This window comes from Perna viridis, chromosome 11 (assembly GCF_037379345.1).
Source record: "Perna viridis isolate PV_CMFRI_1.1 ecotype Kerala chromosome 11, ASM3737934v1, whole genome shotgun sequence".
NCBI classification, from domain to species: domain Eukaryota; kingdom Metazoa; phylum Mollusca; class Bivalvia; order Mytilida; family Mytilidae; genus Perna; species Perna viridis.
In genome coordinates this window covers 26,878,031-26,905,048 of record NC_142455.1, presented here as the reverse complement: position 1 = coordinate 26,905,048, position 27,018 = coordinate 26,878,031, and the positions used below count along the sequence as shown (strand labels likewise).

General features: G+C 31.3%; 1 protein-coding gene across 7 annotated transcripts in view; it reads right to left on the bottom strand.

The window, feature by feature from the left end:
* The window catches only part of LOC148603547 (formin-like protein), a 51,469-nt gene that overhangs the window by 10,295 nt on the left and 14,156 nt on the right, over positions 1-27,018 (bottom strand). For 4 of the 7 annotated variants that reach the window (XM_088552512.1, XM_088552514.1, XM_088552513.1 and 1 more), the window contains exons 5-26: positions 22,608-22,694; positions 20,048-20,098; positions 16,409-16,488; positions 15,926-16,009; positions 13,786-13,978; positions 13,494-13,570; positions 12,834-12,927; positions 11,850-11,927; positions 11,010-11,270; positions 10,202-10,250; positions 9,550-9,602; positions 8,668-8,809; positions 7,349-7,516; positions 6,580-6,704; positions 5,887-6,031; positions 5,497-5,554; positions 4,993-5,062; positions 4,504-4,581; positions 4,008-4,094; positions 3,458-3,526; positions 1,466-1,546; positions 825-954 (exon numbers count right to left, since the gene is read on the bottom strand). In XM_088552512.1, the coding sequence (XP_088408638.1) occupies positions 825-954; positions 1,466-1,546; positions 3,458-3,526; positions 4,008-4,094; positions 4,504-4,581; positions 4,993-5,062; positions 5,497-5,554; positions 5,887-6,031; positions 6,580-6,704; positions 7,349-7,516; positions 8,668-8,809; positions 9,550-9,602; positions 10,202-10,250; positions 11,010-11,270; positions 11,850-11,927; positions 12,834-12,927; positions 13,494-13,570; positions 13,786-13,978; positions 15,926-16,009; positions 16,409-16,488; positions 20,048-20,098; positions 22,608-22,694 (2,260 nt within the window). Of the gene's footprint in view, positions 1-824; positions 955-1,465; positions 1,547-3,457; positions 3,527-4,007; positions 4,095-4,503; positions 4,582-4,992; positions 5,063-5,496; positions 5,555-5,886; positions 6,032-6,579; positions 6,705-7,348; positions 7,517-8,667; positions 8,810-9,549; positions 9,603-10,201; positions 10,251-11,009; positions 11,271-11,849; positions 11,928-12,833; positions 12,928-13,493; positions 13,571-13,785; positions 13,979-15,925; positions 16,010-16,408; positions 16,489-19,326; positions 19,488-20,047; positions 20,099-22,607; positions 22,695-27,018 lie in introns of those variants that run through there. The other 3 variants (XM_088552518.1, XM_088552515.1, XM_088552516.1) reach the window with 2 other exon arrangements.

The window sequence follows — 27,018 nt, the reverse complement described above, 5'->3', positions numbered from 1 at the left end:
GTAAACTGAATAACAAAATAGTAAAACAGTCCTCAACTTCTTACAAAACAAAAAAGAACATAAAAAACCAAAAAAAAGCAAAGAAAAACAGCCCTCACAAAACATAGAATAAAGAGCTTCACAGAGCACAGCATGTTACAACTGCAGCAAATTGAACTCAGTTCACTTGGAGTAATTGCCTACACAATATTTAGTTCTTTTTTATATACTTTTTGAAATTCAATTAAAGGTGAAAAAATTTGCTTTAAGAGCACTTGTCAAAAACCATATAAGTAAAAAACAGATATCTGAAATATGATTGAAAAATGCAGGCAAGGATCTTTAAGGGGAATCTAAAAAATAATAATTCAAAATCAAACTAAAAAATACCCAATTTTGTACCCTTATAACTCCAAAACTATAACTCTTAAAATAGATTTTTAAAAGAAACACAATGACATCAGAATCATCTGAATTGAATTAACAATTAACTTTTTATATCAATTCTAATAACATCTATTTTCCAACTTTAAGCCCCTTACTTTCAAAGGAGGGTGGGCAAAAACATCCAAAAACTATAGGGCTCCTTAGTATGTCCCTAGCAAATCATATGTTTTACTCAAATTCTCGTAAATAAACTAAAGCTAGTGGACACCAACGACAATGACGTCACTGCCAACAGGGTGAAACATTATACATCTGCAAATATTTTGTGTAGTCATATAAAAAGAACTTTTTGTGAGGGAATGAAATTCCAAGACTTATATGTGTTACCATGGAGGTTAAAAACATTCTTAGATTAAATCATTTCAAGTTTTGTAATGCTCAGACATGACAATACATACCTATAGCAGCTTTCTCTATAAATCTAAGTTCCGATTCAAAGTTGAGCAGATCTGGGAATTTCTCCTGTACTGTTTTCACCAAGTAGTGCATTAATGATACATTCTTGTCTTTTGATTTGGTGTCCATCAACTACAAATACAAACAGTTTTCATAAAATGACAATGTTCAAAAAAAATTATAGTGCCAACAAAAAGTCATAAGTTGGAAATAATAATGAATGTAAAAAGACAATAAAAAAATAAAAAAAGAAATGTCATGGTAAAACTTGGAATAAAATATTGAATTTGAAAACAAAATTACATTTGTGCATTAAAGATACCTGCATTTCTAACAAAACTCTTTTAAACAAAAAAAATTGGAAGATTTAGTCCAACAGCATTAAAAGTATGAGACAACTTTCCACTATTGTTTAGCTGAAAATAACAAGTATGTGTATTTTTTTCCACTAGTGAAATATTCTATCTATATGATTGATCTTTAAATAACTGGCTTTATTTTTACCTTGTGTATTACCTAATTTTCCCATTAACTAGGAAACTCTGGACCTTTTTCAATCAATGACAAAAAATGTGCAAGTTTCAACTAAAAACATTGACAAATATGGCAAAAAAATTAAAAAGAATTTATCTAAGATACTTACCATGTCTAAACTTTGAAGTTTAAAGCCATATACAGGACCTCTTTTGGCACTATTCATATAGTTCCCAAAGGCAAGAACAATCTACAATCAGGCAAAAATGTATCTGATTAAAATATGTATAGAACTGCTATAAAGAAAGCATAAGTTATAAATAATTTTAAAAATAACTTCTGATTGGATAAAAAACTTCATTTATTATCTCATAAACAAAATTTTGTATGATGTGATTGTGATGTCAATCAAACTTTTTTTGATAATCTGATAGTTAAATTTTTTTTATTCTAAATTCAAATCATCTGCATTTTGTCCATGTATTTGAAATATCTTGATTGATCGTGGTGCACAGTGAATAACCTGCAAAAAAGTTCATCACAGGTTATTTAGTATGTACAACAAGATAGAGGTTATTCTAAATAGACGGAAAATATAAATCAGTCATCCTTTAAATAAACCTCTTAGCCATTTATGGCTCACTTAAACTTTCTCTTCACAACTTAAATCTACTACTTTACCATAACAAAATGTTTCTTTCTAATATGAAATTAAACTGCTCCAACAATCTTTCAACAATAATGTGAGATTTCCTCATCTTTTATCATTCATCAATATATTTCAATTTCCTCATATTTTTTTTTCAACAACAATAAAGTTAAAACTTCCTAGTCTTTTTTCATTCAGCGTAATAAATTTAATGTTCTGATTTTCTTTTTTTTCTGACCTACAGTGTATACAGATAAATTACCTTACCAGCTTTCATTTAGCCTACCTATTTTAATTTCCTGACAAATTTTTCCTGCCTTTTGAATTCAATTTTGAATCAATTTTTTGGGGGAAGGGCTCACATTAAGTTAATTTCCTAGGAATGAAATTTAATTACCTCATCTGTGATTCAGCATTAACAACTAAAATTTGAGATAAACCTTTAGAAAATCTGGGGAAAATATACAATAAACCCAGTTTTGAAGGTCAAGAGAGAAATGATGAGTAAATATTCATAGCTGCTATATGGTTAAATCAGACTTTCCTCCGTTTAACCCAGATCAATGGTACACAAGTTATACCATCTGACAAAGCGTTGTAATTTGGCATTGTTCCTTTTTATCAATGATCAGTGATGTCACATTTAGTATGAAATAACATTGTCAATCAAATTGTGACAATGCTTACAGAAATATGGTGTCTCCTTATGATGAAATATCAGCCCAGTAAAGCAATCAGTATAAATGCAAAAATGTTACAATCCTGGATACATGTAGAAACCTAATAATTTGAAAAAAATTAACATTCTAGATCAATATTTTATCTATCTCAAAAACTATAACTTTTGATTTCATATTTTTATATTAAAATCAAGCAAAATTTATGTGTGTATGTGATTCATATTCCAAAATTCCCTTTTCTTGCTTGTAACTTTTAAAAAAATTTAATACAAATTTGTTAATTCAAATACCATACATCCATTAAAAAACATTACAAAATACAACATTAGAATCAGAACTAGATTAGCTTATAGGGCTATGTCTCCTTAAATCTAACTAAATGTCCCAATTCTATTTTTATTAGTTTTTCCAGTTAATACTGAGCATCATATGCAGAGCTAATGATAGACATTAAGTCAAGCCAGAATAGGTATCAGACAGGCCCGCAGAAATGGGTCAAGGAAAAAGCAGCCTTTAAATTTATCTATTTAAATTAAAGTATGCAATTCAAAAACAAAGAAAAAATAAAAAAAGAACTATTTACAATATCTAGATCTGGAATGCCGAACTTTAATTTTTTTAAATACTTATCCTATCTTGCCCCTTTCGGCTACTGCCCTTTTTTTCAATGATTTCACCGACGTAAGAAAAATGTACAAGTGCAATGCTCGGTTGAAGGCTGCTGCCTAACTCATATTATCTACTTTGGCTGCGTCCCCTGAATTCCTACTCAATGGCTAAGTTTACAATGGGGTTGTATCAACTGTTATCACTTCAATGACCATTAACATACCTCTAACATCTTTTTAACTTTCTGTGAACTTCTGATAGACATAGAAGCTGCTATGATAGCATTCACTTGCTGCAAAATGTCAAAAAATAGAAAACTAAAACCAATCTTGATCATTTTTATGGTCTCCTGTACATCATCATTTTTATGACGTCATTTTTTGTGTCATTCACATGATTCAGCTGGTTTTTTGTTTGGTTTTTGTATTTGTTTTTTTGTTTTTCATTTTTTTTTATCTAATCCTCTGAATTTTCTACCATTTTCAGGTAATGTAATATTTTTTGGTCAGATTTCATTTGGACTTGATTATGGATTGGATTAGTGACAGTAATTTTGTTGTTATCCTTATTTTTTGACAATTTAAATCAAGCACATGCATTTTGATTCTATCCCATTAAATGACAAACACTTGATTACAAGCATTTCAACAAATCTCTAATAAGTTATAACATAAATATTAAACTGTGTATAACTTAAGTAGATTATAACAATGTTCATAGTCCACCAAAGTTAACTTCCTGTGCTGTCCAGGGTACAAATTCAATACACTTACAGGTACTAAGTTATGAATGGTATCATAAAAGTTTCCAATAAAACTCATTATATGTAACTTTGGAGACAGTCTCTCTACTTTCACAAGCTGAAACAGAATTATAAATGTATCACAACTAATGGCTTTTTCAACAACAAAAATATCAAGTAATGCATTTAGGTCAATAACAAAATTTTTCCTCATTCCTTTTCAAATAATTAATATATGCATTTTTTTTTTTCACAAGAGTTCATCAAAGAATTTGAGTTAGGAAATAATACTTAAAAGACAAACATAGTTAAGTTTCATGCACAGTATGCAAACTGTGCAAAATTAAATCTATGGCTTTCCATATTTTTTTTTATACAGAAGAAAAATAAAATTAAAAGCTTGTATAAACACAGAATTTTGAATGCTTAGTTACTAAATCAGTATGTCAGGTCCTAGAAATATACATCACAACCAGTTTGGGTTTAAATCACAGATGGATGCTAACCCAAATAGTCCAAATACATACCATGAATAAGAATCTATCTTCATCAGTCAACATATCCAGGGGTTTCCTATCCTTCTCGTACTGTTTGAAAGCTTTTACCTAAAATATCAAGTTCGTATAACATCAAATGGTTAGGATTATGTATATTGTTGGATTTTTGACAATTTTCCCATGCTCCATGCTTCCAGTTTTTAATGGAATCCAGATTGCTCATTGACTTTTGAGATATTAATTCATGTTCTTTGTTGCCTTTTGATTACCGCTCAAATTTTGGTTCCCTAGATTTCTTCAGTACCAATAAAATTGATCATTCATGATATTAAATACGAAACTCTGACTTTATGACTACTGTGTGCATAGGTACTGTTTTGAAGTAAATAAATACATATTGTCAATACCCCAGAACTCCCTTTCACCTTTTTTAATAGTTTTACTATTTTTATTACTTCAACAACACATTTTACTTTGTTTTTGTCCTAAATTTTAAACGTCAAGCCAAGAAATACTAACCTCCTGATCATTTGGCAAGACAGTCATCAAAATCTCTACCATGTCGAGTGATAAAGTTTTCAGGTCAATGCTGAAATATAAATGTCAAGGTTATGAATGGTTGTTTACTACTTTGACAAAAAATACAAAAAATGCAACTACATGTATCTTGGAAGCAGGGATTTGTTTTGAGACTGATGATCAGGAATGAGTTAAGGGCCAAGAATGTGTTTTTTTTGGTCTTATAAAATAAGCAAAAAGAAATGTATCTTAAATTAAATTGATACACATTACGCAAAAACTCTTGAAAAACCAGCTTCTACATCTTAATTTCATGTTTAAATGGAAATGATTTTTTTTCAGATTGACAAGGTAGTTATTTTGGTTATGATGACTAAGAAAATTTTGACCAGCTTCAGATGAGAGGCTTGCAGCCGGCTGTGACACTGTCATTAAATGATGACATAGAAATGCTTAAAAACTAAAATATACATGCAGTCATGTGGTTTCAAATTAAATACTTACAAGTTAATTGCTCTTACAATTTCTTCATTGGTAAGTTCAATCTTTCTTCTGGTAATTGCTAAGAAAAGAAACCATAGCCAATTGTTAACACCCAGCCAATTGTTCATAGCTCTATTACTGTAAATCACATCTGGCAATGTTAATATAGCCTTCAATTGGCTTCAACCAGAGCTTTGTTTGAATATTCTGATAGGTTACTGTCAACTTTTAATTTATTATACACAAGGATATGGATTGTGACAATGCCTGTTTCATTTCCACATCCATGTTCAAAACCTAGGTGTAAAAAACTGCTAACTGGACATTTTCATCGCAAGATCAATTAAAAATTTGCAATTTGAAACACTGGCAAAGCCTACCTAAATCACTATTTAAATACATTGTACATACCACAATTCCTTAACCTATTGGGTTCAATGAGACTGATACTCTCAGGTTTACGAGATTTCTTTAACATCTTCGGTGTACCATCATCAATTAGACCTGGCCCACCTCCAAGTCTGAAGATCTCCTCAAATTCATTGAAATTTATCACCTGTCAAGTACATGTATAATAAAGCATTCATATTATTAGGATTCGATTTTCCGATGTCTGATTGGTCAATGTCAGCAAGTTTATAAAGAGCAACATTCTTATAAATCTTCTTGCTGATATGATGTCTGGAACATCAAGCTCTTAGTATTTGAATTTATAGAAAAAAAAATATGGTTAATTTATTTATGGAATCATGGCAAAGGCTGATTCACTTATTAACTCTGAACTGACTTCTTTAAAAGATTTTAATTATTGCCAAAAATGTTGGAGGTTGTTATGAATTTTTTTAGTAAAACTAATTGTTAATGTTACGAATCAGTAATATTTTGATTGTAGAAAGTCAGTTTGCAGAATATAAACTGGCAATACAGGGCCTAATCTAGATATATTGATAATAAGAAGTTTTAGTAAATTATGTTTGAAAAATAACAATATTGACAATTCTGTCTATATAATTTATTAAAAACACTTCTCCATGTCAAAGACAAATGGAAGAAGTGAGAAGTTTTTGCCAATTAGGCCCCGGCAATTCTTTCACTGATTCTTACATGATAGAGTTTTTCATCATCCAGATCTGAGAATATCGTTCCTTTGACTTGTTGTGGCTTCAATGGAGTCCAGTTCAGAACTGGCAGCCTGAATTTGGTCTGTACCTTCTTTTTAATAGTCATGGCTGAAAAAATGTAGATGAAAAAATGAAGAAATTCATGGTTATTCAAAACCTGCCTCATGAAGCCTTGAACCTTCATGGTGATCTTCTAATTTGGGCTATTTTTATTTTGTGTTATCAAAGTTATGTATTATGTATAGTTGGCAGAAATTAATTTTCATGTTAAGGAAGTAAGGGTGTGCAATGATTTATTTTCACAATTTGTTGCCCTTACAAAATAAATTATGAACAAATGCATTATACATGTATTTTGGGGCCAGCTGCAGTGATTTCCTCGTTGTTCATTGAAGACCAATGGGTGGCCTTGGGCTGACATTTTCATCCCAATGGGGTTGTTGTCTCTGACATATTCACCATATCTATTCTCATTACAAATATCAGTTGGGAAAAGAGTACTTGTGATTTGATGAATCTTTGATTAACTATCCTTATCTTGTCATTAAATAATTCAAATAGAAATTGGTAAATAATCTGGATTATAATTTCTTGTACTAATGAGATACACAGTCTTTCCGCTAATTCCATTGCTCTTCATTTTTGTAAAAGGAGAAATTTCTAAACAGAGATGAAAGAAATCCCAAATCTTCAATAGGAACTTGTGTAAGTTGGTATCTATCATCTAATTAACATTGATGGACTAAACTTACCATCTTTGTTAGGTAGAGGTGCCCCTGGTGGTGGGGGAGGTGGGGGTGGTGCCATCATCCCTGGACCAGGGGGAGGAGGTGGCGGTGGGGGAGGAGGAGCTACCACTGCTGGTGGAGGGGGTGGTAGGTCTGGTACGGGGCCTGATGTCACTCCTCCTGAACTTCCACCTGAAATTAATTGTAGAACATTACTAAATTAACATCAAAAGCATTTTCTTTTGTTTTGATCTTGACAAATGTACACATGAACAATATTAATAAATTAATGTTCCAAAACTTACCGCTAAAACTAAAGGTCAATTATACAACTTACATAAAATAGCATTTCCTTAATTAATATACTAGTACTCCAGGATTTCCTAAGAAATTCCCGGTAGCAAAAATTCAATCCAGAAACAAGGTGTTTTCCTCTATAATATAAGCACTGACTAACAACAAACTACCATAACTTAAAAGAGCTATTTATTCCATCAAGAACTGCCATACAGTGGATACCTTCACATTGTGGAATCAATGGAAATGAAAAAGCAGATAAGCTAGCAAAGGAAGGTGCTCAACAACAACAAGATGAAAATCCAGTCTGCTATGCAGAGATGAAGACCATCATCAAGTCTCTACACAATACCCCTCAGAAGCAAGATAGCTACCATCAACTAAAAAGATTTGGGCAAACTACAATCTTCAGGCTCAGGACAGGACACAACAGACTCAACCAACATCTGTACAGTTTTAAAGGTCATACCATCACCTATGTGTCCCTGTGGAGAAGCAGAGCAGAATACAGAACACTTTCTGCAGATGTGCAAGTTACACCAGGCACAGAGAGCGAAGATATGGGATAAACCAACCCCCATTACAGAGAAACTGTATGGACCTGTGGAAGACCTAAAGAAGACGGCCAGATCTGTTGTGGAGACTGTAATGGCGAATGACAAGAAGAAGCTGTTTACAGTACAACCCCACTTACAGGTGAGGTACAATGTATAATATAAAACTTTACACAAGTTAATTTCATTCATGTAATTTGGTGGAATTCAAAATCAACAAGTCGTTTATATGGTAGACATTCTATAGGTGTTCAAACATTAGGAAAAAAAGTTTTAATTGAATAAAGAAAACATTTTTTTTTAAATGTTCACAATACTCAATTGCAAAGAAGCAATGAAATAAAACTGAATTGATTGAGTGGATTTCTGGACCTAATCATTGTTTTCTTTATTATATAACTTAAATGGTTTAATCAGTCACTAAAATAATTCTGAATATACATGTCCACTATATACATGGAACACTATATCAACTTATAATACAATCCGTACTTGTAGTAGCAGTTACTTTAAGTTGTTCCATTTCTTTCAGTTTCTGTTCTAACATACTCTGTCGTTTTTTCGATTCCTCATCTTTTTCACAGACAATCTGCCTCAGCTCTTTCACCTCATTTTCATGCCGCGATAACAGATCCTACAAAATCATGAGAATTGGAAGAGAGAAACATGAATTTACAGACTGATGTGGAGATAGTATTCATTCCATTCTCAATAATTTTATTTTACTAAACTTTCATTTTCCAGCTTGGCAGCAGTTTCTTGACAGAGGATGCTTATACTACCAATGCACCTGATCCATGACCCTCTTCTGCTGTGCTGTCAAGGCTGCTCATCTATTTATTTATTTTTTGTATTCTATCAGTTTCTATACATGTATGCTGCCCCTTGTTACAATTCTTTGTGTTTGTTATTTAAAAAGACCATAATAAGAAGTCTTCTTTCAAATCCTTACATTAATAGTAGAACAAGGTCTAAAGCAAAGCTGCCATTATACACAATGCTCTTTTAAAAATCAAAGTGAGACAAAAGGATATCCTGGGCCCAGTTATAAAAAAATCTATCGCATGATCAAAGATTATCCAATGGATAAGTCTAGTACAAGCTATACAAGTTATCCTAAGGATAATTTTTTTTATCAATTGAATACCAGTCCCTGATTACTATATATCATCTCTCTTTAAAGCAAGGTATGATAACAATACACATTTTTTTATCATCTGTGCAAATCAATAGGAATACTTGAACTGATCAATCAGAGTGTTCCATGGTGTTAAATACTTGCTCTGGATATTTGAAAGTCCTATTTATTATAGATTAACATGCAAATAGGAAGAATAATGTGACATTCTTGATGAGAGAACACCAATGGCTTACCTTTAAATCTTCTATCTCATTTGTAGTTTCTGATAATTGTTTTTCAAGTTCAACTGAAAAATATGACATGGGACAGTCATTTATACATATAACAAGAGAAACATCAGGCAGAAAAATAAAAGGAAACATTTAAGCCAATCAAAAATGATTTGTTGGTTGTCAAGTACTTCTTGGTCTCTTATGTTTTCACCTGATGTACAGCAGGTCATTTCATGGGGTGCTAATTTTGGTGCATTTTAGCAGTCTGTCTAAAAACCCAAAACATTAATTCAGCAAAACATGTACTCTGGGCTTCAGTATTTAGTGTGCCACTTATCAGCTGCCAAAATTAGAAATGCTAAAAATTATTGTATGCCTTTTCACTTCTAGATCGCCAAATTTTACACCTGTCATACAATGTTATGTCCATATCTTATCGATAAAATAACTGCTTCTTTTTAAGTGAAAATTTGTATGCCTATTTCATGCAGTTCATCTTCAGCTAAAGTACTTCATCTTTTCATTTACATATTCACACTAATACAAATTGGAATTGTACAAAAATTTGTATATCTTGAAACATCATGCTTTAAACATTAATCGAACAATCTAGTCTATGCTCAAATTAACTTTCATCAAGTTAAAACATACATATTAATATTCTTATCCTTACCTGTTTTTGCCATAGCTTCATCTTCAAATTCTTGGAATCTATCTCTTTCCTGTAAAATATTGAGTTAAGTTAATTTTTGGGCTTACAGAGGTATAGGCTTGCTCTAAGAATGTAAAGTCTTTATTGACCTATCACTGAGCACATTGCATCAGTTTAAGCTATTTTAGTGTTTTCAATTTGTTCTAGTTTCAATTTCAAATAGACTCAAGATATACTTTTTAATAATATGCAAATCTTAGGCACACAAGCAATGCAGATATTGACAAATACAACAAATAAAGAGTCATAATGGAAATAAAAAAACATGACCAATTTCACAAGAAGATGAAGGTGAAAAATTGAACCTAAGTTTTGACAACAGAAGAGAAAATTGCATTGTGATGTTATTATTTGTGATACATAATACACTTTGAAGTGTTTGTGAAATCGTCCAAAGATTTGTCTAAGAGCAATTTCACTTAGAACCAGACAAAATACAGTCTGATCTTTGATACTGAATTAACTTGCCTATAAAAAGTGGAAATTGGCAAAATCAGTAGTAAGCATATAGTAATAAAAGAAATGGCATAGTAAAATACAAAGAAGAAATAATGTAATCATTTAGAACAGAAGAAAACCATCTCAGACTTTAAAATATTACACAGCTTAAGTGATCTTCAGCTGCAATGATATTCCAAACAAATTAAAGAATTTGTTTTGTATTGATATTTGGGTGCAACATTTTTGTACAAATTGGCATTGCCATTCAAGCAGTAGAATTCTCATGACACAAATGTAAAAAAAGAAGTAATAACATCAATATACAGACCCTAGACAGTTCATCTTCTAAGTCTTCTGCTCTTTCTAAAGCTTCCGTTTTCATTTCAGAATCTTCTAACAGCTGTGCAACATCTATCGTATTGTCTAAGTATGCATGAACTTGAACAGAAAGTCTATCACTCTCAGTGTGCCGAAGTTTCCCTAAGTAGTCATCGAGACCAATGGTCGTGAACTCATATTGTAAATGAACACGGAAATTCATATTCTCCACTGAATGAACAACAATGTTTATAAACTGCATACATGCAACCTGTAATATAATTTTTCATTAAAACATATTTGTATTATACTGTATACAATGTCATTTCTTACCACCATAAACCATTTCATTTTTACTATTATACACTTTCAATTAACATAACAATAGTTTTGGAGTTTCTTAGGGGAAAAGATGTTTCATTGGATCAAAACTTACTACAAAAATAACAATAAAACCAGTATTTTGTGAAAAATGTCACTTATCTCAATCTTTCGATTTCAGACATGATTTTATGAGACCTAAACAAAACTGAAATTGGCAAAATCGGAAGTAAATATACAGTAAAAAAGAATTGTAACGGTAAAATCAGGATTTGAAATTGCAGTAATTCTGCTTAAAAGCAGAAAAAAATCATGTCTGCAATTTTGTGAATTTCATTTTACTCTACTTTAAAAAGTTTTCTTCCCATTCCTTGCATCAAATTAAAACCAATTTTTCAATGATGGGAGATCCTATAAGACAAGAATATACTAAATCTTAAAATGAAACTGAAATATGCATGGATTAAAAGTAGTATGAGAAATGTTCTGACATATATAGTTCTTCTTAATAATTATATATTATACTTACCATAAAATCTATGTGGAATTCATCATAATTTTTAAAATAATCCATGAGAGTTTCAAACCGGTGAGCTTCACCACACACCTGCAAGTAACAAAGTATACTATGGTAAGATTTTTCACCAAATTCAAATCACTCAATGAATGGTGGTTATCACTTTGAATTACCATTTCTGCATGATACTACAATCTAACAACTAATACCCAGAATTCAGAACTGATTGATTCATTTTGAGATGAATACAATAACAATTCATTTTCCATTACAAAATGTCGAACTTGTATAAAACTAAACTTGAGGTTCACAAACGGAAACAAAAATATGGTATTTTGAATTTGATTTATAAAATTACACTATTTCTATTTTTCAACTAAACTGAACTTTCGGTTAATGATTATAAGTGAAAAGTATAAATTTCATGAAAATTAATTAATACTCACCAGGTTATTCCCCCATATTATCCCCTTCAATTAATTATGTAATACAATTTTCTCATAAAATAACAAATTATAATCATTTCATCACTATGAATTACATAAACCCCTAACATATTGCCCAAAAAATCAATGTCTTCCAATTAAAATGTCAGCTTCATTTATTTTACTGCAGTATCTTATCTAATAAATGTATATGTCACATAACTTCAGTACCTCGTACATAATCCTATATGGCAATATGACAGGAAATACAATTAGTTCATAATTTGGCTTAAACTTTGACCTCATTGAGTTGAACCTTGAAGTTGGATTATATCCCTTTGGTACCATCTTCAAATCTTCATAGAAAGCTTCATTAAAATCCATTGAATAGTTAAGGGTGAATTAAGCTTACAAGAAGCATAGATGGCAGACAATTGTAGGGGAATATAAAGAACAAAAGAGAAGTATTTTTTAAAGGTACTTAAAAAAAAAAATGCCCCTCTCCTCTACATCATACTGAGGAAAAGTAAAAACACTCAAATAAGTGAAGTAAGCACCACTTTAAACCTACCTGTTTGAAGTTATCAAATGCTGAGAGTATTATTTCATGTCCTCCACTGACTAGACAGACTGCAGCTAATAATTCTAACACTAAAGCTTTTGTTCTGAAAGTTAAATGAGTATCACCAGTAGTAAAAGGGTTTAGTTCAACATCCTTAAAATCTAAGAAAAACTTATCAATTTTTAGGAGGTGCATCACATCTTTAATATGCACGTAAGCACCACTGTACGAAGTTTTAATAATATTGGAAATATACTTTTTGAGTAAGAGATGAAACAATACAGGTAACAGTTATAAGCATGACAGATGGTCAACAATGGACAGAATCAAGCAGCTACTACACCTGCTTTCACTGTTGGTGATGCAAGTCAATATTAAACATCAAATTCCAAGATATGGCATATCTATGTGATTGGGACAAGTGGTTGTAGAGAAAAATGTTATGGATCAGATCGACAGACAAAGGTAAAATTTTTGTGTTTGCAGGGATGAAAAAAAAAATTTCAAATCGACAGCTTGATAATTTATATATTGAACAATATTCATTAATATTATTTTTTTTAGGAAGTATATGTACTTATCGCAAAGTCCTACTTTTTCTCAAATCATCATATCTTTCCTCTTTTTCCAGAAATTCAATATTGATGCTAAATATAGATTTCTACTTACCGTAAACTCCGATGATTGAGACTAAGTGCTATACAGTTAATGGCATGTTTATGGGCTATGACAAGGTTGAAACCATACTGAAACACAACAAACAGCATAGTCATAATAAGAAAATTCTGCGATTTTTTTCTTATATAACAAGTATAGTAAGGTCTGGGTTTTAAACACAAACAACTGCAAAGGATAACTGTATGTGAACAACAAACTGTTGTTTTAAATTGATATTCAGTTGGAAACATTAGACAATCAACTTGCATGCATTAAAATAATGAAAATCCATTATCAAACCCACCTGATGGTTCATTATGGCACGTAAACACATGATACAGACATGAACATCATCCCGGGCCTCGCCCATGTTAAGTTTGGAATTTTTTATACTCCGAGGGGAACCTATAGTATTGGATCGCTTCAGTCTCCTTGTGGGACTCCGAGACAGTCCATCCATACTGGCACTCTTCTCTTTATTTAATAATTGTTCCCTTCTGTAAAGATATAAAATCATACTGTTGTTATCATGGTTTTGTATATGATAAAATCTGTTCACTAGATAGCACATATAACAAAGGCATTGTTTCTCTTTACAATAATCAACAAAATTAACAAATAAAAGTACCGGTATGCATTTTCATATTTCATTAGCGGCACCAGCAAACAGATGAAAAGGACCTCAGAAAAATATTCACCAAGCAGAAAGAAGCATTTAAATTAAAGGGGTTACAGTTTTACTTTAATTACAAATTTTGTGCAACAGTAATTTTATTTACAATTTTGGACGGCATATGTAGGGTTACCAGTTTGCATTTTAAAATTTCATTAGCAGCACCAGGAAACAGATTAAAAGGGCACAAAGAAAATAGTCACCAAAGAGATGGAAGTACTTAATTTTTGGGGTTACAATTTAACTAAAATTGGAAAGTTTGTGAAGGGTCTGTAATTGGTTTAATTTGAATATGCAACTGAAAATACAGTGTGGGAAACCACCGCTCGCCAGCTCGCCAAATACAAGTAGATGTGTATTTTGGCGAGTTCTCATTTGCTTACACTCATCAATTTGGCAACCGTCATTTAATTGGCAAGTTCCAAGGTAAGTTAACCAGCTAACAGGTTATTTAGTAAAACATCCCTTAACATCATACATAAAAATATGTTCCCTACATTTAAGAAGTTTAGGTTGAATATGTCAAGTGAATTTTGGCATGATATGCACAATTTTATTGACTTATAAAGCATTGTTTATGATCTGCCATTTTAATTTCCGGTAAACGGGATGTGCCAAAACCTAGCCGACGGTCCTGATCTCATATCAGTATTCAAATGAAATTATCTTGGTAATTTAAGATTTGTTACCTTGCAAATTAGTTGTTTATTGTCAAAATAAAAATGAACAAGAAGCAAATGATTTTCTTGTTTCATAATGATGAATCTGTTGAAATATAATTTTATTTTTAAATATGAGTTCACAAATGGAGTACTTATTTTGTTATTGTAAAGTACATGAAAAACTTAAATGGGAGGGAATATTCGAAAATGGAAAAGTTTTTGATAAATTTAAAAACAAATGAAAAGATACATGTAGTTGAAGAAAGAAAAAGAAAGGTAGAAGATAGTCAAATCCAAGAGAAAACATTTGATAATACAGAAAAAAAAACCAAAAAAGGTGGCTAGTTGAATTTATATTTGGCTAGCAAGATCAATATTCCATTAGCCAGAATGGCAAGTTGGGGAAAAAAATGGTTTCTCACAACAAAATATTGCATTAAAGACATGTTGACAGGGACTAAATTACATAAATTTATGTGTGAAGACTTAGTGTATAATTCTTCATCCATAAAACTGCTGTGAAATCCCTAATTTCTACCTGTTCTTATTTTTCTTGTGTATTATAAATCACTACTTTTCAACCATTTCAAGTTAGCACTTTTTAGTCAAGTAATATGCCTACTGGCAAGTCCAGAACATAAATTATACTAAATTGGCATGAAGTATGTGTGGTTTATTCAATAAACAGATGTCTTTCATACACACCTTTCAGCACACCTGCTCTGTGTATACATAGTAACTCACTTAGTTTCACTATTTTTATGATTTATGAGTGTTTGCATGGAGCATTTTAACTTCATCATACCAGTAATCTCATGATTTATTTTTTACAATGTAGGTAATATTGTATGACCTCTTACAGTCAGGATTATGGACTCCTTAGGTTTTACAGTCAGGATTATGGACTCCTTAGGTTTTACAGTCTTACCAAGACAAACAGAAAATAAAGAATTTTTTCTGTTTAGCTGAAGTAGTAATCTTATGCATTGTACCTTTGCAGTTTATGTTACTGTTTTTTGATGTTCTTTTATTTTCATTCTGGTTTGTTATTTTCTTGGGGGGGATGCTTGCGGTTGATTCTTGTTCGATTGTATTCTTACTTCAATTACCTCATTACAACCTGGGTAAATGATAAATAATCCACTAAGACATCTAGACCATGGTTGTCCTCACTTAAGAACTCTCGTACCCATCTGAAAAGATAAAGTCAATATTTGTAAGTTCTCCTCATGAATGAACTCTCAACCTATTTGAGCAGATAAAATATACATTTTTATCAACAATGCTCACTAAATCGATATCCCCATTCCCAATTTAACAAAATGCACTGTTAACCTCAACATTTATTTGGAACAAAGTCTAAAATAGGTGAGGCACAATCAGAATGTGTAATAAAGATTCTGTGAAGCTATCATTCAATTCCTTTCGGTCCATCAGTGGTGTAAGGGAAGTAATGGATAAGAGATCAATACCACTGTGTCCCCATATACATAAATGACTAAATCCATGTTTCCATGAGAAAACTAATTTTGATTAAAATCTGAAATAAGAGCCATTAGAAGGTACACAATGGGACAACCTAACAAACTTACTCTATGTGATTTGTCCTAAGTGAGATTTCAAGATCTCGTAGCACTTGGGTGGACGATGAGTCTGCCAATAGTTTACGTTTCTGTAAAAGACAGAAATACACTTCAAATTAAAACAAATAGTCTTACATAATAATAATTTCAAGCTATCATTGTACGTTTCAATATTCCAGGTATTTCAAAAAGAAATACTGAAAGAAACAAGTATCATCAGCACATGAAACATGGCTATTGTCTGTACTTAGGACCAATGCTATTTACAGCAATAGTACCCCTTTTGAAGGTACCAATTCAATATTGTATAATTTTTTTGGGTTGGCCTACTACAAATTCATCCCTGTACAGTTACTTTTCACTGTAAAAAGATATTCATAACTTGAAAAATTAACAAAATATCAATGATTTGCAGAACATGAACAGATATTCAATAAAAAAAGTTTTTCACAATGTAGCACTTTGAATCATCAAATTCATGGTTTATGAATTCCAAAATGGATTAAAATCTGTCAACCGACTAATTCAAATTCAAAAAAAAATTCTTAATTTCAATCAAAACTAACACATTCTAATAATATTCACAAATCTATATGCTATGAACTTTTTAAAACATGTAAGGAAATCTTAAAAATTGAACATCACAAAAAGTCCCCCATCCCAAACACAAGAAGAAAAACAATCTTTACAAATAATTTGATGTTACCAGCTAAAAGCATGTTGCTTAATAAGGGTTAATACATGGAAATAAGCATAGTATGAATATTTAGTACATAGCATTTCATCATTTTTATTAATGTGATACTAAATGGTTAATTTGGCAGCTGTAAAATTTGGAAATTTTGAGGCAAAAATGCATATCATAAATTTTGCATTTCTAGTTTTGGCAGATGCTAAGTGGTGCATGAAGTAATACAGTGAAAATTAAATATTTTGCAGAATTCATTTTGGTACTTTCAGAGATACCACCAAACTATGCCAAAATAAGCAACTGAAGAAAGTTTATTACAGGTTAATTAAAATTAGATCTACCATCACTACATATAGGATGTAGGATCTAACAACAATCCATTCTACTTTCTGTTCAGATGTCCTTTTCAGAAACCTTAGGTCTATCTCTTTAATTAATGCATTAAGAATCATGAAAGATGAAATCTGATTGGCCGATCAGAGAGGTCATCAGAACAGAAAGTAGGATGGAGTGTTGTTAGATCCTACTTGCAGTGACTGAATGGAACAATTGATAGGTCTAATTTTAAATAGATTTGTTATGACAATGTTGTCAGTAAAATGAATGATGATTGCTAGGTTTCTTTCGCACAAATAAGAGAGTGAAATCCTATTGCAGATACCATAAAAAACAATCATATGCAATGGCATAATGTTGATAAGAAGAAGTATCAATGCTGCTATGGGTCCTGCCTGACTGCCTTTAGGTCAAACCATATTATTGCAGATATTTCATAAGTTCAAATCTTTTTGTTCATATGATGATCAGTACCATCTTCAAGGAAGAAAATCCTTCATCTGATGTGCAACATTTGGACAGTGAAACAAAAAGACAGATTTTCATCAACATCCCCCTAATGGTTATAATAAAACATACTTCCTTTAACACCCTTGAAGCCAGGAAAAACAGTGAAAGATTCATTCACTAATTAGAAAGCCACTATAATTAACTTAAATGTTAAAGATATACAATCTGTTCATTGGGTACCAATTTTTCAAGGCTTTTGATGGTTAAGTCAAACCATGAATTCGAAGTCCTGACCAAATAAAAAGTTTCTGTTGAAACCTTTGATGCTCTAATGAAGTTCCTGACCTCAAGTTCATAAAAAAAATCTAAATTTGAGACTATCAAATCCTTGAGTTTTGATAGGTTCAAATTTTAGTTGAAGTAAGATACGAGGAAAAATCCACAAGCTGATAAAATCAAGAGAGAATAAGTATATGTTTCACAGTAATTTGATATATAAAAAGCAATTTCACTGAAAGCAACACAGCTTCACATATTAAAAATCTAAAGCAACCATTCATATTACCATCTTTATAACAAATTTCTAATGTATTACATGTACATGCTACATGTTTGTACTATCATCATCTCCAATTCTGACGAGTAGTATGGGCAGACAAATTTCACAGCTTTAAAAAAAAATGTTTTAAACCAAACAACAGTAACATAAAACCAAGAAGTTTTTTTTTGTGAGAGAATGCTATCACAAGGTACTGGCAACAAAGCTTATACCTCCCTGTAAATAGAAAAGTATATCATGGGCATTGAGTCATTTTCTTCTGAAAAGAGTCACAGATGACACATCTTAATCATATTGATATACACATCAGGTCGATTATGATACTTCTTGGCTAACTAATCTAGGTCAAAATGGCACAGGGACAAAATGACTCTCCAAGTGAACTAACTTATGGGTGAAAGGACAGGGGTTCTTATTTTTTTTATCATAAGTATGGAATTGAACATGCCATGTAAATAGTCCATATAATGACAATACTGAATAATAGGTGGACAGAAGTTCATGTCAGGCTAACATGTACATTACATGGTCTCCATAACATAATCATTAATGTTCTTTAAAGGGTGATTTACCATCAAACAAATGTATACATTTGTAAACATTGGGTTATTAGTATTGACACATGTCACTGTTGTGTCTTTTTTTTTTTGGCCTAAATTTCCAACTTTGTTTACTTACTCTAAACTAAGGACTATGCTATACTTCAACAGAAGGTAGAAATATGAATTGTGGTTTTAACCTGTAGGTGAAATGCTGTTAGAATTTTCATCATTTTAAAATAGTCCTGAGATTGCATGCAATTAAGAAGCAAAATTAATGTACATGTAGCTTTTAATTGGCAATATGCATATGCACATAGCATTCAACTTATCTAGCAAAATAAACACTTACTTCCATGCACTTGGAGCATTTAATCAAGACAAAGCGTCTTTTTACATCTTTAAAAGACATTACATAGAATTTGAATTATAGCACATGCAATGATGGTGTTCAGGGAATTTGACAAACACTGAGGAGATTTTTATCATCTTATCAAAGGTAGATTTAAATACAAACGCACCTATGGAATGATAGAGAGTTTTAAAAAATCTCCACATCAAATGTCTAGTTAACACATTTAGGAAATGCATCAGGTGATCATCATTTAATCATGGAAAGACAAATTCTATTCCCTGAACATTATCATCACATGCACTGTAATTCATAACTCTATCTCGCTCAAAAGAAAGTTGAAATTGTACAAGAAAACATTTCTGTCAACTGTTTGTCAGTCATAAGATCCTGACATAATGCATTTCCTTAAGCAAAAATATACAATTATGTTTCTTAGAGAATGTGATATTTCATGTGACAATGTCCTTTTATGTTTCTTTGTCAAGCATCAATTTCTCAGTCTTGACTTGAGAAATCACTGAGCTTCCATTTTTCAGAGTGTTTCATTGGCATTTTTTACATTATAACATGGTCAATACGTCACACATTATCTACAGCTGTTAAGACGACATTTTGACATCAACATGCATTGTCTACATGTTCATTCTTCTACAAAATAACTGATGCTGCAACTGAAGACACATTTAAAAGCTACGACAAGGAAGTAAATTACTCGTACAATATCAATACCACACTGAATGGGGAAGGCAACCATTCCAACACAGGCTCCCTGTAACAAAATATCACCATCTTTTATATTGGTTAAAAAATCACCAGTTTTTATAATGGTTGAAACAATACTTTTATATCGGTTTAAATATCACCATATTTCATATTGGTTAAAAAAAATCATCTTTTATATTGATTAAAATATCTACAGTTTGTACATTTTGATTGGCTAAAATATCACCAGTTTTCAAATTTTGACTGTTATAAAAATATCACCAGTTTTCGTATTTTGATTGATTAAAACATCACAGTTAGCATTATTACATGTACCAGCAGAATAAATATGTCCTTGTAAAAAAATCTCAATATACTTGATTCATAATGTAATTTGCTAAAACTACCACCATATTTGCTAGAATATTGTGGTCCTTACTATCTTGATATATAGATTTTTAGGTATATTATTTTGACATTGGACTGACAAGAAAATTTCAAGCGCTGTTCAAATCTCAGTTCTTTCCGGTAAATTATCAAGTTGGGTCTTTAATTTTCTGATGCAGCACTTTTGAAATTTTCTTTAACCAGGGCAGGAACTTTCATCGCTATTCATTGGCACTTTATTGAGGACTTTTGATTTCCCTCAAGTAGACCATTGATTTGAAACTTAGGAAAGTCCTGGATCTTTCATTATTGAAAGTAAGTATGGATGCTTGATTATTACATTTCATATCAATGAGTATGATAAAGTAGGTCCTATCATTTTTATTAGGGCCCAGTTTATTATTTGCTGGATGTTTGCAGATCTTAATATTTAAGACAGAATGTTATAAGCATATCTTTTCCAGTGATCAACCTAGGTAGTGTCCAAACTGTATGACAATGTGTCTAGCGAGATCAAATTTTCTGCTTCTTGAACACCATTAAGACAGCATAAATGTTGCTTTGTTTTCATAAATACATGTCAGTACCTTCTAGTAATCACTATGGTAAATATCAGTAGGAACCCTTCGGTTCAGGAACTACTTGGGCTAACACCCAACAAAATGATTTCCTTGTTCACACATCATTAAGATTTGAATTTTTTCATACATGTACAACGTATAAAAATTTCTATTCAATGATATGCATACATTTCATAAAAAGGAAATCTTGAAGAGTTACGAGTGCAAGGTCACATTAATGTCTTTGAATGTAATTTAATGTGTTATGAAAGGAAATCATATAGACTGCATGTAGTGTGAAACTTAATGGCTTCGACAAATCTCATTAAAAATAAAGTTTCGGAAGCCATTCTTACATAACTATTAATTATGCATGAAAACATTTACTATCAAAATCCAATGTGTCATATATACGAAAATAAAGGCATATTTATATCTTTAAAAACATATGTTGCATGTAGTTTTGGCTTCTACATCAATTAATAATTTACTTGCATTTTACATGTTTTTTGTAAAAAATGTGAAATAGATTTATTTGTTTAGGATCCAATTCCCCCTTTTCAATAATTAATGTCTAATTCTGCCCTTTAGCAATTTATATATGTATTTGTACATGTACTTATTCTTCAGGAAACATAATAAGTCCTCAAAGGACTATTTATCATATTGTTAATGGAAATAAGTACACAAAAAACCTAGTCTCAATTAGATTAATGAAATCCAATTCAAATAACATCAATTTCACTAGGTTTTCGAGGACTAAAATTACATGAAATTAGACTTGTAAAATCCTATCAATTTTGGTGAGTGGTATTGCTGGGGTTTGAAGAGATGCAGCAGGAATTAAAACAAAGCAATAAATGCAAAGTGTCAACCATGAAGCCCATTGACAAAGTACCATTAGCAGCATCAAGTGATTTTCTAGACGGCTATAAAATATGTTGTAGATCTAGGTCATCACAACAAGTGAACAAAGCGAAAGTGAAAGCTAAAATGGCAATAATAATGAAGTTCCTTGTGTGCATTGTTTTCTGACAGTAATTTTCCACCAAAAATGAAAATAGGAGTATTCTTTTATTCTCAATTTACATTAGATCTATTCTCTGCTTTGTACTGTGTTCTTCCCTACTTCACTAAAAAAATTCTCCCTCTCCATTTAATCTTAAACCTACTTTCATGTCAACTAAAATCTTCTCTGTTTTACCTTACACACTACCCTCTTCTCATTTTACTTTAATACCCTCCCCTACCAATCATAATAAGAGTGATGGTGCCAAACACCTAACAAATATTACAAACAGCATGTCCTCTTCCCTGAACACAACAAGGATGTCTGTTCTATCCTATGATAAAGTGCATGACCTATAGGTTAACCAAGCATTCATTAATTTAGCTAGAACATTTATCAATTCAATGATTTGACTTATATTTACATAACCTCTCTCCAAATCAGTGAAAGTAATCCCCACCACAATGAATGTAACTCCTTCCCCTCACACAATAAGGTTGCCTGACATGGTAGCCAAACATCCTTTAACAATGTGGTAGTAAGGGTATCGACAGTGTTAAGTCTAACTAAAACTTGACTCTGTGTGGTAAATCATGCTACAGGGAACAACAACAACTTACCCGAGTGTTTCTGTTAGACTTTGGGTCCAGATAGGTCCGTAAATGGTCCAGATATACATGTGGAGGGTCCTTAGCATGGACTCTTTCCTAAAATGATAAAGTGATAGTGATTCAAATATAATTTGAATTTTTGAGTAAAAAAAAAAAAAATGATTTTCTTTTAAAGCATTTTTTCTAGGATACAATTTCTGTGGTTCAACTGGTTGACACAGCAGTATGCTACTACTATTCAAATTCTGTTACTACAAATAACTAAAACTTTTTAATCTGACTGTTACTCTTAGTCTAAATGCATGTAAGTGTAATACGATTTGATGGTCAAAGAACTTTGAAATTAAAAGGCAAAAATCACATTAATCAAATGGTTCTAATTCTTGAACTCTGACTTCTGGTGCCAAAAACTACAACAGATTTTAGATAACTTTTTTTTTGTTTTATATAACCAAACTACATATACAAGTAAATAAACACAACACACAAGCAAACCAATTGTTTTGACATTGTCAATAAAATGTTTCAATAATTTCTAAAAACTATTTCTTCAGGGGATCCCACCTAACAGTAATGATCCATTACACATAGAAATGGCTGTATACATCTAATGACTGATCAGTTTATTCTATTAACACCCTAAGGTCACATTAATATATGTATAAACGTCCAGTTGCGGCAACAGATTGATATCACAACTTCTAATAATGACCATGTTCAGATATTGGCCAGGAATTATTAATGATTGATATGGAGACTTTATAATTCAAACCTGAGTGCCATAGTAATTAGTATAGGCCCAAATGTTACAAGGTCCAAAGACTTAAATAATGACAGACAGACTTCATAATTTCAGCCTTATAATGTAGCACAGAAATCAGTAAGGAAATGACACTGATCAAGTTGAAGAGCGATTTGATATTTTTTCTAATACAATATGAAAGACTAACTCTTGCCTACATTAGAACATGTACATGTAGATTATATATATAGTTAAAGATTTAAATTTGATAACTTCTGTAATATTTGTAGATTAAATATTAAAATCATAGCTGGTGTACAAGTACATTAGAAATTGTACAAGATGTACATATGGTAGTTGGTACTAAACATTATACCACTAGTCTCTAAAGTTTTGTACAGATGCTGACAATAACTTGTCCAACATGTCACTTAGCAATTAGTGGAAGGGAGCTTCTTCTCTGTGTGAGGACTTTGAAATGCCCAAGTGCAGGACTAACAAATTATATTGGGGACAAATTGTCATTTTTTTTATATGAAACATAACAATTTGACCAATGAATGATAGCATTATAAATTCTCATCAGGCCTACATGTACACAAACAAATGGCTAGTAAGGCTATCATCATGTACATGTATATAATACCCTCCCCCACCTTCATGTTCAAGAGATTACCTATAATCTCACTACATACAATTTGTTAACATGATTTACTAATCTGCAAATCATCACACTTTGATAAAGCAGGATCATTGGGGATGTCAAATGTCATATTATGTAAACAAAAATACATTTTTATCCTTAATATTTTTTGATGAATCATTGATACAATCTGTTATAATATTGACTTTTTATGTCCTTTTGGTAATGGCGAAAACTTTGTTGTCATTGATTTTGCTCTATAATAATAGAAATAAATCCTATGACACATTTTACTGTTAAAATACTTTTGAAGTAAGTGCTTTATATTTCCTGTGCTTATGTAAAGGAATGGTATGATGCAGTGAACCACTTTTGTATCTACAGTTGTCTGTCATAAAGGATGTATTTTCCAAATCTGTTGGAATTTTTTAACACATAGTTCTATTTAATAAGACAAGTGTGGAAGAACATTGACAATTGGGCTTATTCGTATAAGCATTAGCTCTGTGCACAATTTATATAAGGCCAATTCTTTTTAACTTCATACAAAACAAATATGTAGATATCAAAAGGTCAAAACATAAACAGCCAATGGCTCTTAGCTTTCTAAATACTCATCTAAATTTTACAAGTAAGAAAATGTACCATTTTGAAAAGATTTTTCAATACTTCCCCACCCAGTTACAGCAAATAAAATAGTTAATTTTATGGGACTTATTCTACCCTTGATTGAATCACCATCACTTAGGTAGTTAACTGGACAATTGACAAGGTAATTTAAACTTTTCATTATTCCATACTAACCATAGGTATTTGATCAATGACTGATATTAAGTTTAAATCTTTTTGTCCATTGTCTAGTTAACTACCTACAGCAGTTCATCAGGTATCTATTCCTTGAAGCTAACTAATTTACTTGCTGTAAATTTCAAAACCATATAGTTAAAGCTGCATTAGCTGCCAAATTTGTTCAGATTTGATTTTACTGAACTTTGCTGATTCAGTAAAATAAGTTAGTAGTAATGCAACTGAAGCAATAAATATTGTTAATACCTACAGAATATTGTGAAAACAACGTTTTTTAAATCAGAGAAGATCAATAGCTCTGATCCAACAATTTTTCGCCATTACTTCCGAAGATTGCCGACAGGACATTCACCTGGGTTAAAAATACTTTAACCTTTGTATCCAAAAAAAATAAGGGATACACAGGTAAGCACATGCCTTGTTTTCATTTCATTTCATCTACCCATGTACTTCCTGATTAGTTTTCAAATAAATAATGATCATATTTGAGCCACATTATGTCACAATAAGTAAATTTCAAAAAGATCTATGTGTTATATTCTAACTTTTTTTCTTTTACGGCTTGAGTCCATTGGTCTTCATTGCCTTTGAATAACCACTTTAATTTTGCAATCAGATTTCTTATTAAAGAAGCGACCCATACAGCACATGTGCAGATTAAGGTCACATGCATACAGATTTATCTAGGTCAATTTTTTGTCTTGCAAGACAATAAATATATAGACACCTACTTCATGTATTTAATGCATTTTATTTGTGGATATCAAATGAAGTTATACAGGAAAAGTAAAATTTAAAATAATTCAAAGTTATGGTATATTTCAACAGAAACAAAAAATTATAAAAATGTCAGCTAATGCAGCTTTAAGAGAAACAATTTACACTGGTACATTAATGTACAAGACAGCTGATCTAATATCTACACAAACCAGATAACAACTCTTTTGAAATTGCAATAACGCATGGTACATGTAAATATGCAAATGAGACAAAGATACACCCAAAAATAATGCACTATCAATGTAAATCTGCCTCATAAAAAACAACTTTTTCTTTCTTCAGACAAGGCCAATCAGAGAAGGAGTCAACTTTGCATAAAACACATATTGTATTTCAAAGATACTCTAAATACAGATTATATATTGGTATATAATGCAGCATAAATAAATAACCATTTAATATAAAGTTTGCCAAATATTTACATTCTACTCCTGTTTTATAACATACACAGAGGAAGCAAAGGAGAGGAAATAAATATTTCACCCTTAATCACACATGAGGACATGGCTGGCAAATCATGAAAGATTGCATCAAATATCAAGCAGTGAAATTTTCATTTTTAATATTGGTTTATATTATAGTGATTTTGATTCATGGTACACAAAAAAATAGTGTAATATGACCATGGGCCCATGACAAACAATAAATTTGTATGCTTAGCATACATGTATTAGTTTTGAATGGTCAACAATGTAACTTAAAAATGGGGGGAGGGGGTAGCACCACTCTTTATTAACAACATATGGAGATCTGTTACACTACTGCTCAATTGACATTACAGAAAAATAGAATATTCTAATTACAAACAAAAGTACAGGCAAAAGGATTAGCACTTACGTTATAACAACATTATAGAGGTACTCACCAATTAGATAAATTTACTGTAGCACCTGTGTAATCCAACATACCTTTAATGTTAGATCAGGTAGTTACAATAAACAGGTAAAATGGAAAATATAGAAATAAACACTGTAAATTTAAGCAAGAAGTGTCAGAATATACAGGATTTATGATTTAGACAGGTTCCAATGTCTTAAATTCTACAATTATTGATAATTTTTTTATACCCTTCTTCCACATTCCAACATATCTGTCCCGTTCAAAGTTCATACAACAAACTGTGGGAAAGTATGCAATTACTTTAAAAATAGAAAGATGATCCATTATCTATAGAGATTTTACACCTTTTTACATACATGACCTTCTGAAATATTTTATTTATAGACACTGGAAAGTACAATTTCAATTGAATTCATCTTTAAATTAATTAATGTTTAATTAGAATCATTCACTTCCAGAATAGTAAAGGAGACCCATCTCCAATCAAAAAGTATGCTATAGTATTAATACCCCTTGCAAACATACTTTGGGGTAATAGTAGGTTTTAGTCTTTCTATCTGTTGAACTTTCCCAACTCCTCAATAGCTTGATTTTCATGATACTTATTA